The sequence below is a fragment of the Diceros bicornis genome, chromosome 7 (assembly GCF_020826845.1).
Source record: "Diceros bicornis minor isolate mBicDic1 chromosome 7, mDicBic1.mat.cur, whole genome shotgun sequence".
In the NCBI taxonomy this organism is placed as follows: Eukaryota; Metazoa; Chordata; class Mammalia; order Perissodactyla; family Rhinocerotidae; genus Diceros; species Diceros bicornis.
The window spans coordinates 57,525,833-57,540,459 of NC_080746.1; the positions used below are offsets into that span (position 1 = coordinate 57,525,833).

Sequence of the window (14,627 nt, forward strand, 5' to 3'; positions counted from 1 at the left end):
CAGTAGCATTTTTCGGGGGGAGGGGGTCCTTTCCCGTCCTTCCGCCCCTTCCCTTCCACATCTGCTCCTTGACCTCCAGTGCCCTGTCCTGGGAAAGGACTGGATGTTTGTCCAAGGGGGTTGGGGGGAGGGGTCTCAGCAGTCCCAGGAGGCCAGGCTGTGAGGCTGGCTGGCGGCCAGGACCCCGGGCCTCCCTCCCTCCTGCTCCATGCTGCTCGGGAGCAGGGCCTGCTCACCCCCTGGGAACCAATAAACAGGAAACAGACACCAACCTGGCGCTTGCTCCCTCAGCCAGGCCCTCTCCATCACAGTCCCCCCCATCACAGTCCCCCCACTGCCCTCCCACTGGCCCAGGACCTGCCCCGCCTCTCCCTAGCCCCAGAATCTCAGCACCAAGAAGTAATAATCTCAAATGCACGAACAAAATCAAGCTACGAGGTAGGACTCCTGGAAAAAACCTCAGAATCCTTCATCTTGAAACCACGAGATTCTACACTCTGAGCTGGCAATCTCAAAAGCACACGCTCTACAGTAGCCACATTTCTGCGAGCTTCTAGACCCGCGGTCATGAGCTGAAGGCTCCACAAGCATTCTCTCTCCATCCCTCATAACTCGAGTGTCCCCATTTCACAGACTAGGAAACTGAGGCTCAGAGCTGAGGTACAATGATTGTTAGATATCACCCAGCAAGTGAGTCAGAGTCAAGTCTGACATGTTAACCTTCATCAGTCCGACCGCAGAGCCCACCAGGCACACAGACCCTCAGACTCTCTGGCTTGAGGGTCTCTGAGCCTTGCTTCATAGGCCGGTTCCAATGGGTCTGCGGCTTTGACCCAGAGAGGACTTCGGATCTGCTCTGCCTCCCAGGTTGGGGCTGGCGGTAAGAAAAGGAGAGGCGGACCTGGAGAGGGGAGCAAGGACAGTGGGCGCTTGGCTCCACACAGCTGCCCAGCCCCTCTCCCCTCAGGCCACTGGCCCTGCCCAGGTGTAGCCAGGACCCCACCTGTCTTCCTGTCCAGAGCTTTGTCCTCTGGAAAGGCTGGAAAGAGATGCCAAAATGCTGAGCATCTTGGAATCAATGTCTCTTAGAATCTTAGAATCCTAACATCTTAGCATCTCCGTCATGAGGGGAGGAACTAACATTTCCTGAGCATTTACTATGCACCAAGCCCTCTTGGCATTACTTCGTTGACTCTTAACAATAATATTTGGTGGAGTGAGGGCACAGCACAGAGGAGTCTGTAAATGCTGGCCCTGGGTCCCAAAGCCAGCCTGGGGGGAGAAGGGAGCTGGAGCATGCTCCTTACCCTCCGTGTGCCATCCCCTGGGAAGCACCTCAGCCTCTCAGGGCATGAATGGATGTGACAGGTCCTCTGGTCCCACAGCACCAGGGTCACCAATCCCCAACATGGAGCTCCCGGCACACGGGGATAAGGAGCTCCCCTCCATCTGCCCCTGAGTCCACCTGGGGCAGCCCGGCAGAGATGTGACTCCCGCCCTCCCCACCTCTTTGCCCAGGCTCTAAACTCCCCTGCCAACTGCCCTTCCTGGGAGCTGCTTCACGCCAATTTTTAGTCAGCAAACCCAGGGCCAGCCACCCCTAGAAGACAAGCCTGTCCACAAGGGATCCATGGGCACTTCTGTCCCTCTCCCACCAGGCCAGGGCTCAGCCACCCTCTGCACCCCAGCCACCTCAGGGGGCTAAGACCCTTGTGGAAAGCTCCTGGCAAGCAGGGATGGTGTCCAAGCTCTCGCTCTGTGTCCCCACTGCCTAAGAATTGACTACTGAATGAACAAATGACAAATGATGGATGAACATGGAAAGAAATGAATGCAGGATAAATGCAGTGGGCCTGAGTTTACAGGCTCTGCCCCATGACCAGCACCCACCAGGGGCTCTGGACCTCAGGAGCCAACAGCCTGGCCCCTCCGCCTGCCTGTGGTAGGCAGAATAATGACCCCCAAAGATGTCCACATCCCAATCCCTGGAACATGTGAATATGTTACCTTACACGGCAAAAGGGACTTTGCAGATGTGATTAAGGATTTTGAGATGGAGAGATTATCCTGGAAGATCCAAGTGGGCCCAAAGTAATCACAAGGGTCCTTATAAGAGGGAGGCAGGAGGTTCGGTTCAGAGTGAGAGCCATTTGAAGACGCTATGCTGCTGGCTTTGAAGATTGGGGAAGAGGCCATGAACCAAGAAGAGCCAGCAGCCACCAGAAGCTGGAAAAGGCAAGGCAACAGGTTTTCCCCAAACTCTGCAGAAGGAACGCAGCCCTGTTAACACCCTCATTTTACCCCAGTGAAACCCATTCTTCTGACCTCCAGAACAGCAAGATAATACTTGAATTGTTTTAAGCCACTAAATGTGCAGTAATTTGCTACAACAGCAACAGGAGATGACTATACTACCCGTCTGCCAGCCTAGACCCTGGAATCAGCTCGTGCCCCTCCCACCTCAGGTACCTCTCCAGACTCCCCTCACTCTCTCCCTCCTCGGGAGGTCTCAGCGCCCCGTGACTTCCCTGAGCCCCAGAGAAAACTTTAATGTCCCAGCAGCAGCAGCATCACCACTTCTGGGAACGGGCCGAGAGTGAGCCCCACAGCCTGCCCCAAGTGTGGGGAGAGGCCCCGTCTGTGTGTCGGGGGGCCTAGAGTAGCAGCTGGTAGGGGAAAAGGCCCCGGGGCCAGACCCGGGTGAGTCCCGGCCCCACTCTGAGCCTTGGTCTTCTCAGCGGCCTCAGGGGGCTGTGAGCCCCCACCTGCCAGCACTTTGGTCCACAAGTCAGGATCCTACTCAGGGCAGCTGTTCCCTCTCCCAAGAGGCCTGGGAGGAGGTTTTATCCCAGTGCCCAAGAGCATGGAGGATTCTGTGGCTCTGAGAGGGGAAGGGACTTATTTAAGGCCACACAGCAGGAAAATGGGTAGTCTAAAGCTGGACGCCAGCTCTGGCCCCTAGTGCAGACCCCCATGTGCTACACTAGGTGAGCCCCACAGCTACTGGATGGAGGCTCAGATACCCTGGCTGGGGCCCTGGGCCCTGCATGTCAGGGACTGGGGCTCACTCACAGCTCAGAGCCTGGCAGCCTGGCAGTCTTCCTCTGCCTCCTGCCACCCCTGGAATGCCCCAGAGGCCTGGGGGTGGGAAGTAGGGGAGGGGGTGCATGGGGGGATCAACTCCCATGGTGGAAGCATTGGCTCCAATAGGCTCCCGCTTCCCAGGAGACCTAGGGCCCCTATTTCAGGGCCTGCCAGAAAGGCGCCAGGCTGCCTGGGCACATTTCCCAATAAGTACGCCAGGACTGCGAGCCTTTCTGGGAAACGTGGGCTCCCCCTCCCCCGCCCTCCCACACCATCCCTGCCAACTCTGCTCAGTGGGAACTCCGTGGGGCCGACACATGGCCTGGGAGTCAGGACACCTGGGGCCAAATCCCATGCTTGAGCCACACAGACTTGGGCAACCTCTGCCCACTCTGGGCCTGCTTCTTCATCCGTATATGGGGATGCCCACCTAGCTGGAGGACCAGATGGGAGCGACAGGGTTGCCATGGGGTGGCATGAGCTCCCTGTCCCAAAAGACATGCAAGCTGGAGCTGATGCGTGTCTCGGTGGCTGCAGAGGAGGCACCAGTGGGATAAGGCACTGTCACCAGCCTCACTGGGGCCCTGCAGCAGCTCCACCCTCCTAGCCTTTGAGCCAAGCCAACGTGTGTCTGCAGGGGGCCTGCAGGGGGCGGCCAGTGCAGCCTACAGCCCCAGGCTACCCTGGGGGCTTTGTCAATCTCCCCCTCCCCACCCTAAGCGACACACTGCCCAGCCACAGGAGCCACAGTAGCTCCCCGTTCATTTTTTTTTTTTTTTTGTGAGGAAGATCCGCCCTGAGCTAACATCCGTGCTAATCCTCCTCTTTTTGCTGAGGAAGACTGGCTCTGAGCTAACATCTATTGCCAATCCTCCTCCTTTGTTTTTTTCTCCCCAAAGCCCCAGTAGATAGTTGTATGTCATAGCTGCACATCCTTCTAGTTGCTGTGTGTGGGACGCCGCCTCAGCACGGCCGGAGAAGCGGTGTGTCGGTGCACGCCCGGGATCCGTACCCGGGCCGCCAGTAGCGGAGCGCGCGCACTCAACCGCTAAGCCACGGGGCCGGCCCTGCCTGTTCATTTTGAATGCTGGGGTCCAGGCCCTCGCAAAGCCCTCAGGGCTGCAGCAGAAACTCACCCCCCTGCCTCCTCTGCCCCAGCCCAAGCCACCATCATCTCTTGCCCAGATTATTCCAGTGGCCTCCTGACTGGCCTCTGCTTCCCCCTGGGCGTCTGCAGTCCACCCCCACAGAGACCCAGAGCAGACCTGTGAAAGCCTAAGTCAGATCAGAACCTGCTCTATTCAGAACCTTCCAACAGTGCCTGCCCCCACACCTCAAGTAAATGCCGAAGACCTCGTATAGGTTTGTGAGAGCCACCTCATCTGGCCTCAACCCATTTCCAGCCTCCCTTATCTCTCTGACCTCACCTCCTACTTTACTCCATCCACACATCCTCTTTTTTTGTGTGTGTGAGGAAGATCGGCCCTGAGCTAACATCTGCCAATCCTCCTCTTTTTGCTGAGGAAGACTTGCCGTGGGCTAACATCCATGCCCATCTTCCTCCACTTTATATGGGACGCCACCACAGCATGGCTTGCCAAGCGGTGCGTCGGTGCGCGCCCGGGATCCAAACCGGCGAACCCCGGGCCACCACAGCGGAGCACATGCACTTAACCGCTTGCGCCACTGGGTGGCCCACAGACATCCTCTTGACAATTTCGCAAACACATTTCTACCTCAGGGCCTTTGCACTTGCTGTTCCTGTCTGCCCAAAATGCTCTTCTCCCCAGAGGGCCACCTGGCTTGCTCTCTCACTTCCTCCCTGTCTCTGCTTCCAATCTCACCTCCTCAGAGATTCCTTCCCAGACCTCTCAATCTAAAACAGTCATTCTCTACTCTCTTATCCTGCTGTCTTTTGCTCCCCAGCCCCTACCTCTCCTTGACACATAATGTATCTAGTTACAGACTGGTCTCCATACTAGTCTGGAAGCTCCATGAGGCCAGGACTTTGTTTTGTTTGTTGCTATACCCCAGGGCCTAGAAGAGTGCCTGACATGTCTAGGGGCTCAGTAAGCATTTGTTAAATGAATGAACACATTGCCCTGTCAAGGGTCACCCAAGTTTCGTTAAATGAATGAACACATTGCCCTGTCAAGGGTCACCCAAGTCTCTGAAACTAACTCCTGCTGCACAGTCTGCCCTGCTCTTTCCCACCTCCCAGCCTCTGCTCATGCTGTGCCCTCCTCCTAGAACCCCTTCCTCTCTGACTATCCAAACTCTTCCAGTTTTCAAAGGCAAGCTCCAGGCAGAGCCTCCTCCAGGAAGCCTCCCCTGCCAGCCCTCGGGCCAGTCCCTCAATATCCTACAGCCGCTTCCAGTCTGCTTCTAGATTCTGGACACTCTGAGTGTTTCAGCTCCCCAGGCAGCTCGGGGGTGCCTCCACCCCTCTGCAGGGCGGCATGTGTAGCCTGAGAGATCACAGATGGGAGGGAGGGAAGCAGGAGGGGTAGGTCCCTACACTGGGAGGGGGGCTGGGGACAGGATTAGCAGCAGCCTCACAGTCTCAAACCCAGCTGGTCCCGGAAATGTGGGGCTGGAAAATGTCAGACTCGACTCTGGTCCATCCCCCAACTCTTCCCCGCTGGGTGGGGGGGATCTATTCCTGGGCCACACTCCCCCAGTAGCCCAGAGCCCTTAGGAAGGAGGGAATAAACAAAGGAAAAGGACAGCCCTCCGCCTGTCCTCCCCCTTCCCACCCTCCTCCTGCTGGGTGACAAGACATTTAATTATAGATATTTGTTACCGCTCAGAATTCCAAATGTCCTAATTGCCTCCCCTCCCAGAATCAGTTTCCATGGAAAAATCATAGCAAAGAGCCAAGGAGGGAAAGGAGAGAACCCCCACCCCTGTGGGTCCCTGCCAAGGGGAGACAGAGAGAAGAAAGGTGACAAAGAGCTACAGCCAGGCCTTCCTCAGCAAGACAGGGAGCTGGCTGGGCAAGCTGGGCAATGAGGGGGCTGTGACTGCTGGGGGCAGGGGGTGGGGGCAAGGCCAGGGTTCTGCTGGTTGGGCCTGGCTTTGCCCTGCCTTGCTGTGTGACCTCAGACCCAGAACTCTCCTTTCTGAGTCTCGAAGTTCTGCCCACCCCAACCCCAGGCCCCGGTGAATTAAAAAACCACCATGAAGCCGTTCAGGCTCTTAGGGTGTGTGCAGGTGACATCCCCAACTGCTCCCGACCCTGCCCCCCTACTCAGATGGCAGGCCCATCCACTGAGAAACAGGAATCCATGGGCCCCTTCGCCTCTAGGACATGGACATTCTAGGATTCAGTGGGAATCTAAGTCTGCAATTCTAAGAATTCACACTCTCAGATTCCCACAGCTTTCACATTTGAAGAATGAAACGTTCAGAATGTCTGGCATATACTAAGCACCTAAATGTTTGCCACTGCTATTCCAAGACACTAAAATTCTGTGAGTCCATCCATGATTCTGTGACACAAGTCACTTCCTGTTTCGGGGCTACAGTTGTCACATCTGTCAAATGGGTATCAGGTACCTGAGGGCAGAAGGTTGGACTACAAGACTCTACTTTAAGGCTGGGGTCGGGGAAGCCCTAGAGTGAAGAGTCGCTGATCCTCCAGGCTACTGTGGCCCCAAGTGGCAATGACAAGGGGCAGGGGCGGGACAGGGAGGCTCTGACAGCTCGGCCTGCTCCCCAGCACATACACACCCAGGTGTTCGCAGAATACAGCGACCATGCGTTATCCCTCATTTCCGGGGCTCCTCAGCTCTTAGAGCCGTTGCACAGAGCCGCCTTTCTCCCTCTTCCAGCTGCACTCCGACGCCTCCTGTTTCCCTGAGCACCCTGTCCTTCGTCAGCCTCAAAGTCCAGGCAGTCTAACGTCCCTCTGCACAGACAGGAAAACTGAGACCCAGGATGACTCTGTCCTGGTCTCAGAGCGAGTCAGAGGCTGTGCCAGGCCTGGTACCCAGGCCTGCTGCTCCCAACTATGGGGGCAACACCATGTGGAGGGCAAATTCAGACTCTGAGCTGGGAAAGACCTGAGTTTGAGGGACTCCCGCAGCCTGGGGTTGAGTCAGGGGCCCCTTCTGCCCCCCGGGGCTGCTCCTGTCAGCCCCTGCCTGGATTCACACTGGTTTCTGCCTCAACAGCAAAGCGTGACGGCCTCTCCTCTTCCCTTCTTATTCCGGAGCCCACACCACACCATCTCCACCCAAAACCCAGGGAGCGTGACTGGACCCCCAGGCCCGAAACAAGGGAACATTGTCTCCTCCACAGAGGCCAGCAGGAGGGGCTGAACAGCTGCTCCCCATTTTCCTGGACCCAGAAGGAAGGGGACAGCAGGAGGGATTCGGGCTAGCAGATGGGAGAACTTCCAGGCTTTATGAGGGGGTAGGGAATTAGGAGATGGTGCATTTCTTTTCAGCAGCTTCACGTCCACCAAGTTCTACTGAGGCCTAGAGTGCCAGCCCTGTGCTTAGAAACCAGTAGGGGGCAGGGAGGAGGGGTCAGGGCTGATCACTGAGAAGCAGCTGGGGCAGTGGAGCCTGTTTTTTCCCTTTCTCCTGCCCCCAGGGAGGGAGTGATCACACCACCCGCTCACCACACAGAGCCTGCCAGGCAGAGACCATTCCTCCCATTTTACAGAAGGGCAAAGTGAGGCATGGAGCAGGGATGTGACTGATCCTAGGCCACACAGGGATTTGGAGCAAGGCTCAAACCCTGCTCTGCTAATGACAGACTCACCAGTTTTCTCCTCTAAGGGGTCATCAGCTGGAAAGGTGGGAGAACTCAAGTGGGCAAAGGCCGGGAGGCCGGAGAGAGCCTCTGTTGAGGACAGGGAGATGCCTGTGTTATGGACAGATGTGTCTCCCCTCATAGCCCTCTGCAGGGTATGTGGGGCCCTAAGCTTCTCCCTGAGGTCAGGTGGGACAGGGGGAGAATGTGAAGGGAGGCAGATCAGGGGCCAATTCTGCAAACACTCCCACCTCCTCTCCAGGTCTCAATGCCTCTTCTTAGGAGCACCCACCATAGTCTCCCTGAGGCCCTTGGTTCACCCCTGCCCTCTCCCCTAATTTAGCCTTCAAGGCTCTCAGAGAAGATAATTATATGGGAAAGGCAGCTAGGGAGGGGGCCCCTGGCAGAAGCTGCCCTTGCTCTCCCCCTCCCCCAGCCCCAAGTTCCGCAGACAACGGGCACTGGAGTTAGGGGCACCTGAGCTGCCCTACCAGGCTCTCAGAAGGAAGGACAGGTCCACAATTTCCCCTCCCCACTTCCGGCCTGCTGACTCTCTCTGCAGCCTCCATGAGAGACAAGAGAGCCAAGACCAGGGGGAAGTAGAGACAAGGAGAGAGAAACAAAGAGAGAGAGTTCAGAGGGGCTGTGAGAGCGCTGGGAACGGGGAGCGACCAAATGAGTCCAGGGTTTCGGGTTTCCAGGCTCCCTACACAGGCAGGAAACACAGCAGGAGTGCAGGCCATGGTTGAAATAACCCTGGGCCATCCCCACTCTAGGCCCAGAACCCAGAGCCTAGAACCTAGCTTCCAACTAAGATGCCAGGGCATCACATTGCCTAGAACCCATCTGAACCCAGAGCCAAAATTCCAGGGACAGCTGAAGCCAGAAGGTGGAGGTGGGGGCCTCAGGAGAGCAAGTCCCCAGGGCCTGAGGTCTGGCAGAGGAAGGGGGAAACATCTCAGGAGTCACCAGGAAAGGGGTGGGCTGGGGAGAAGCTGCAAGCCTGCAGCAGGATGGGGGACCAGCATCCCCACCCTGATCCACAGAGACAGCCCTGCCTGTGGGGCCATGAGCACTCCCAACCTCTCTCAAGGCCCCTGGCTGCCGAGCTTCAGCCCGCTCCCTGACCCTGCCCTCCTCTACAAGCCCCCATTCTAATCGGAAGAGGCTCTGGCAGACCTCAGGCCCCAAGAGTGCCCCAACTCCAACCCACGGACTCTGCCAAATCTGCACAGCACCAACTGGATGGAGACACAGGCACCACCTTGTCCACAACCCCCCTGATTTTACAGATGGGGAGGTTGAGTCACAGAGCAAGGCCAGGGCCACCAATGTACTTTATGAAGTCCCTTCCACTACTCTATAAAAAATGCCTTGTACCTCTCCAATTCTCCCTGGCCCAGGGACAGACCCATATTTTGATCTGCCACAGAAAAGCCACATGCAGAAGGGCAAACTCATGTCAGCTGTGGGCCCCTGAGCCCAAACATCCTACAAGGGGCCAACGGGGCAGCAAGTCTCGAGAAAGTTCCATCACCCTCACACCTCCTTGTGTATTTATAACAAAGAACCAGATAGGAATCTCTAAAGCCAGTCCCTGAGAAACATCTAAAGGACTAGATCAGAACCCTTTGTAATTATCACCCAGAACACCTTGGAGCTGACAAGAACCTTTGACATTAGCACCAGCAGAAACCTGAAGCTTCCTTCCAGGGCCTGGGTAGACAGCAGCCATGTGTCATTAACACTCTTAAAACTGCCTGGGCACTTCCAGGACAGGAGAAGCACCCTCAGACCTGGGCACCTGCCCAATGAGCACACTCCAAAGGCTCCTATGGAAGTCAGTGCCCATGGCCCTCTTCCAGCCCCATCCGGAAGGTCCCCCACAAAGGACTCACCACCTGTGGCTTGCTGCAGCACTTGCTGGCTGGAGCAGGCTCATCTGGAGCCCGGGCTGCCCCAGGGGGCTTGGCCTCAGCAGAGGGCGGTGCAACCGGAGTCAAGCAGGGCATATCCACTGGCACTGGGGCTGGGACCTCGCCAGAGTGGAGAGTCAACATGTACTGTTTAGTGACGTCCTCGAGTGATGGTGCCTGCTGCGTGGGGTAGGCTCGGGCAGGGAAGCCCATGGGCTCTGGCACAGCCACAGGGGGGCCAACGGAAGGTGAGGGCTCAGGCACCACGATAGGCATGAAGGTGGCAGGCACACTGGCATGGCGAACGTGTTTGGAGGAGGGTCGGGCCCGACACAGGCTGCCAGCCTGGTCCTGATTGCCCTCCTCACTCTGGAGCTCCTGATGACTGCTCCGGGCTGGGCGCTTCTTGGAACCATGACGGCTGAGCCGCGGGGACAGAACGTCAGCCAGTTTAGGGTCAAGGTGGAAGTCGCGGCGGGCAGTGGAGGAGGCAGGCGGGGCCTCTGGTAGGGCCATCTCAGACTGTGCCCGGCCCCTGGCAGGACTGGGTTCTTCTGGTCCCGCCCGCCGCTCAGCAAGGATGGGCTCACTGCTGGACGGAGGCAGCAGGGGCTCGACCTCTCGGATGGGCTCCCCTCCAGGGCCCTCAAATTCAGGCCCAGCCAGCTCCCCACGGCGGCTGGGGTCACTCAGAGATTTCTTCTTGGGGGCTTTGCCAGCAATCCTGTCGTCTACCACACGCCCCAAGGCACCAGGCCCCTGAACAATGCTCTGAATAACCTCCTGGTATCCCTTGCTCTCTTCACTGCCCACAGACCAGTCACTGTGGCCGCTGGTCAAACCCTCATCCACAGCTGAGGCCGCTGGAAGTCCTGTTTTGGGGCTCAGCGAGCCCAGGAGGTTGCTATCCACGGAGAACCCAGAGGGCTCCTCGGAGGTGGCAGTCCGGTGGCGCTGCGGAATGGGGTCACTCAAAGACCGGTAGGCCTCACCTGCCTCCCCATTGCTTAGTTCAGTCCCACCAGGGCCTGAAGTTGGGACTTTGCGTCTCCGGCGGAGGGCACCAGGTGTGGGAGGGGCTTCAGGGGTCACCAGGGCCCACCCTCCCAGACTGTCTTCAGCCCCAGGGCCATGGTGGTTGGTGTGACCTGAGGAGGAGGAAAGAGGTCGCCACACCCCTGCGGTACCCAGGCCGCAAAAGGCTGAAACAGGAGGCTCCGGGTCTGCCCCAATGCCCTCATCTGTCAGGCTGGACTCAGGGCCGGAGAGCTCCTCCTGGGACCGCTGCCCTCGGCTCGTATCTCCTGCCCACTCAGGGCTTCCAGGGAGGGCATCGCTTCCCTCATCCTGCTGGGCACCCATGCGCTGGATTTTCTCAAAAACCTGACGGGCCTCTTGCACGTACTGATCCTGGACGACGAGGGGCAGTGGGTCCTCCTCGGCACCTGGGCCTGGCAGCAGGAGCTCAGAGGAGCTGGGCTTCAGGGTACTGGTTCCGGGTAGACGGCGGGCCATGGGCTTCTCAGAGCAGGTGAACGACTTTGCCCTCCGTAGGGTGGCTGTCAAGTCCTTGAGTGTGGGGCGGGTGCCAGGTGATGCTGGGGCTGGGGTGGGCATGGGCCCAAGTTGCCCCACGGGGCCACCTGCTGATGGTGAGTCTCTGCCATCTAGGGGGCTGCTCCCAGGGTCCACAGGACGCCCACCAGGCTTTCGGACCTTCAGCTCTGAAAGGTCTGAGCGCAGGAAACTGAGCAGTGTCAGGGTCTCAGAGGCGATATCTGGATTCGACAGGGACTTTCGCTCTCGGCTCTTGTCCAGTTCCAATGCTCCATCCCTCAATGCCCTCGTGGTGCCCACAGGTCCCTTGATGCGGGTTCGTGCCTGGGGCCTTAGGAGCCCTTCCCCGGCTCCAAAGCTAGGCGAGCGATACACGCCCCAGCCCCCAGAACCCCGGCTAGCCCACAGGTCCTCATCCTTGAGGGTCTCAGTGCTGGAGTAACGGCTGCTACCACGGGAGCCTGCTGGGCTGGCCAGGTAGGCGGGAAAGCTCACCTTGGCCACGCGGAAAGCACCCCCTACAGTGTCGGACAAGGGCCGAGGTCCCTCCTGGGCACCTGGCAGACAAGGAGGCGAGCTAGTACCCCACTCCCGGGGTCCTTCCACGCTAGGGGCTCTCGGAGATGTTGGGGGCTCAGGGCTCCTGGCTCCTCCTGCCGAGTCCATGCTGCCCAAATTTAACCCATAACTGTCCGACCTACAGTCCTTATCCAAGAGGGAGCTTCCAGGCCTGGGTCCCGGCCTCCCTCCCCAGCGGTGGCCGCCCTCACCGTCTTGGTCCTCGTCACTGCCCGAGGAGTGGCCGCCGTGGTAGGCCGGACTCTGAGCCCCGGGCGGTGGCGGCGGCGGGCCCTCCTCTTCCTCCTCGCTGGAGCTAGCAGCCCGGCTGCGGCTGACAGGATAGGAGGAGGCGATGGAGGAGGAGGAGGAGCAGGAGGCCCGGGCCCCGGCCTGCGGTTGGGAGAAGCTATGCCAAGAATGTAAACCATCCGCCGGACGCTGCGCCCGCTCCTGCTGCTGCTGCTGCTGCCGTCGCCTCCTTCCCTCGGTCCCTGGGCCGGGCAGCGGCCGCGCCGAACGCAAGCCCGCCAGGGGGAAGCACGTCCGAGGAGGTGGCGTTGGTGGCTGCCGCGGGTCCGGAGCTGGGGGTTCCCACGCGGCACCGTCGGGGCTGCGGGTCCCCGAGGCCTCGGAGTCGGCACTGGGCCGCCTGGAGCCAGGGCCACCGAAGAGCTTGCGCATCTCGGTGACGCTGGGCCAGGCCCCGCGCGCGGCGCTCTCCGCCGCTTCTTCCGCGGCCCCCAGGGAGACGCCCCCGTCCCGGGCCCCAGCGGAATCGTTATCCAGACGCGGCGCGTCGAAACGCCGGGAGAGCTGGCGCACCGACGGCGAAAGGCTGCGGAGCGGGCGCGGCTGCGCGGAGGCGGCCGGGGGCCCCGACGCCAGCTTGGACACGCGCCGGGAGGGCTGGCCCGGGACGGTAGCCGTCGGCCGGCACGAGGCACGGCGCCGCAGCCCAGGGGTGTCCGTGGCCTCCTCCCTCCGCCCGGGCCCGCCGCTCCAGCGCTCCAGCAGCTTGAAGGAGACGCTGCGATAGAGTGGGGGCCGGGGCGCCCCGTCCGCCATAGTGGCTGCACTCACTCCGGGGGGGCTGGCCTCGGGGAGCCGCGGCCAACCCCCCCTACGCCCTCGCCCTGAAGGAGCGCAGCAGCCGGGGTCCGAAGGCCTGGGTCCTGCAGCTGCAGTGCGAGGGGGTTTGCGAGGAGAGAGCGCAGAGACCGGAGCAGAGGTTCATCTGCCGCGGCTCAAGTTTCTGCGGCCGTGGGCTGCATCGGCTCCATCCCGCGCAGCCCCTCCCGCCTCAGCGCCGACCCCCGGGCCCGGCCCCTGCCTCGGTCGGCGCGACCCGGAGCATCGCGGCCCGGCCCGGGCAGGATCCCAGCGCTCCGTTCCTCGGCTCTGCGCCCGCCAGCCGGCCTGCCTGCCTCCCCTCACGCTCCCGCTCCGGCTCCCGCTCCCTCCCTCTTGGCTGCTCGCTCTTCGCTCCCTTTTGTTGCAAATAAACTTTGTGGCTGAGGAAAGGGGGCGGGGGGCGGGGCCTCGCGCCCAAAAGAGGGGGTGGGCTCCGGGAGCACGCAGGGCTGGGAATCGAGAGTTGGGGGGAGGGAATGGGGAGGAGCCGAAGGAGAAACAAGACTGCTGGAGCACAGGCAGACCGCAGCGACCCTCCAAATGAGCCCCTCGGGAGCCCAGCGGGCCAAACTGCCTCCCAAGGACTCGCTCCGACACAAGCAAGCTTTGAGTGTGGTCAGCTCCGCAGACATACAGCCAGGGCGGCGCACCCACTGCGGTTCAGCCGCTTTCGCGCGCAAACACCTCCTACCCAACGGACCCCAACATGGCAACCTCGGACCCACAAACTTTTACACACCGACGCTCACGGTCACGCAGAAACACTCTCCGAGCGGGGAAGGGGGCGGGACTCGCCGCCAGGGGGAGCAGTGGGCGCAGCTGGTCGACCAGGCTTTTCCCGCTTCCTGCCCCGCCCCTTCACCCCGCCCATGCCACGCCCCTTGTCCCGCCCACCGCTGCGAATCCCGCTGTAACTGCGACCCGGTGCCGCCCCTCGCGCTCCCAAACGCCCCGCCCCTCCACCCCGGCGACCTGTCCAGCTCGAACCGTCCCCCAGCCCTTCCCACGCCGCTCTTTTTAAAAACCCCACCCTTTGTGACCACGCCCCTACCCGCCCTCCTGTTTCCAGCTGCCAGCCCTAGCCACGCCCCTCCACCTGCCCCCGCCGTCTCGGCGGCCCCTCTCCTGGATGCTCCGCCTTGCGCCCCGCCTCCTTCTTCCCCAGCGCTTGGGGGCACGCGGCTCTTGCGCCCTCTACCGGCCGGATTCTCCCCCGCCCCCCCCCCCCCCCCCCCCCCGCGGAGCCCTGGACAGGTAAAGCAGCACTCACCACCAAAAAACGGAAGCGTTGGGAACAGTTCACTTACTTTCCTTCTTTTCAGTCGTTTCCTAGTCCCTTCAGGAGCCGTTTCAAACCTGATCCCTTCACAAAGCGCATTGCCCCTCCTTCGGCTTCACACACAAAAGGAGCTTCGACGGGAACGCCCTCGATTTGCACTGCCAAGCCTACCCTCCTACTTGCGGCTGCTCCACCCTGCCGGCACGGAAGGTGTGGGTCGTTGCTCCTGCTTCAAGCTGATCCAACCCTTGAGCTCCACTCCCGCCTCTGTCCCAGTCTGGCAAGTCTCGCATTGTACCGGATACTGGGGCCTTCCCACCCCTACCTGCCTCTGCTAG

General features: G+C 60.3%; 1 protein-coding gene across 1 annotated transcript in view; it reads right to left on the reverse strand.

Annotated features, from left to right (window-relative positions):
* The window catches only part of ARHGEF17 (Rho guanine nucleotide exchange factor 17), a 60,800-nt gene extending 47,008 nt beyond the window's left edge, over positions 1-13,792 (reverse strand). The window contains exon 1 of the mRNA XM_058545648.1: positions 9,744-13,792. Coding sequence (XP_058401631.1) covers positions 9,744-12,944 — 3,201 coding nt within the window. The 5' untranslated portion in view covers positions 12,945-13,792. The remainder of the gene's footprint in view (positions 1-9,743) is intronic.
* Between the last annotated feature and the right edge of the window lie 835 nt (positions 13,793-14,627).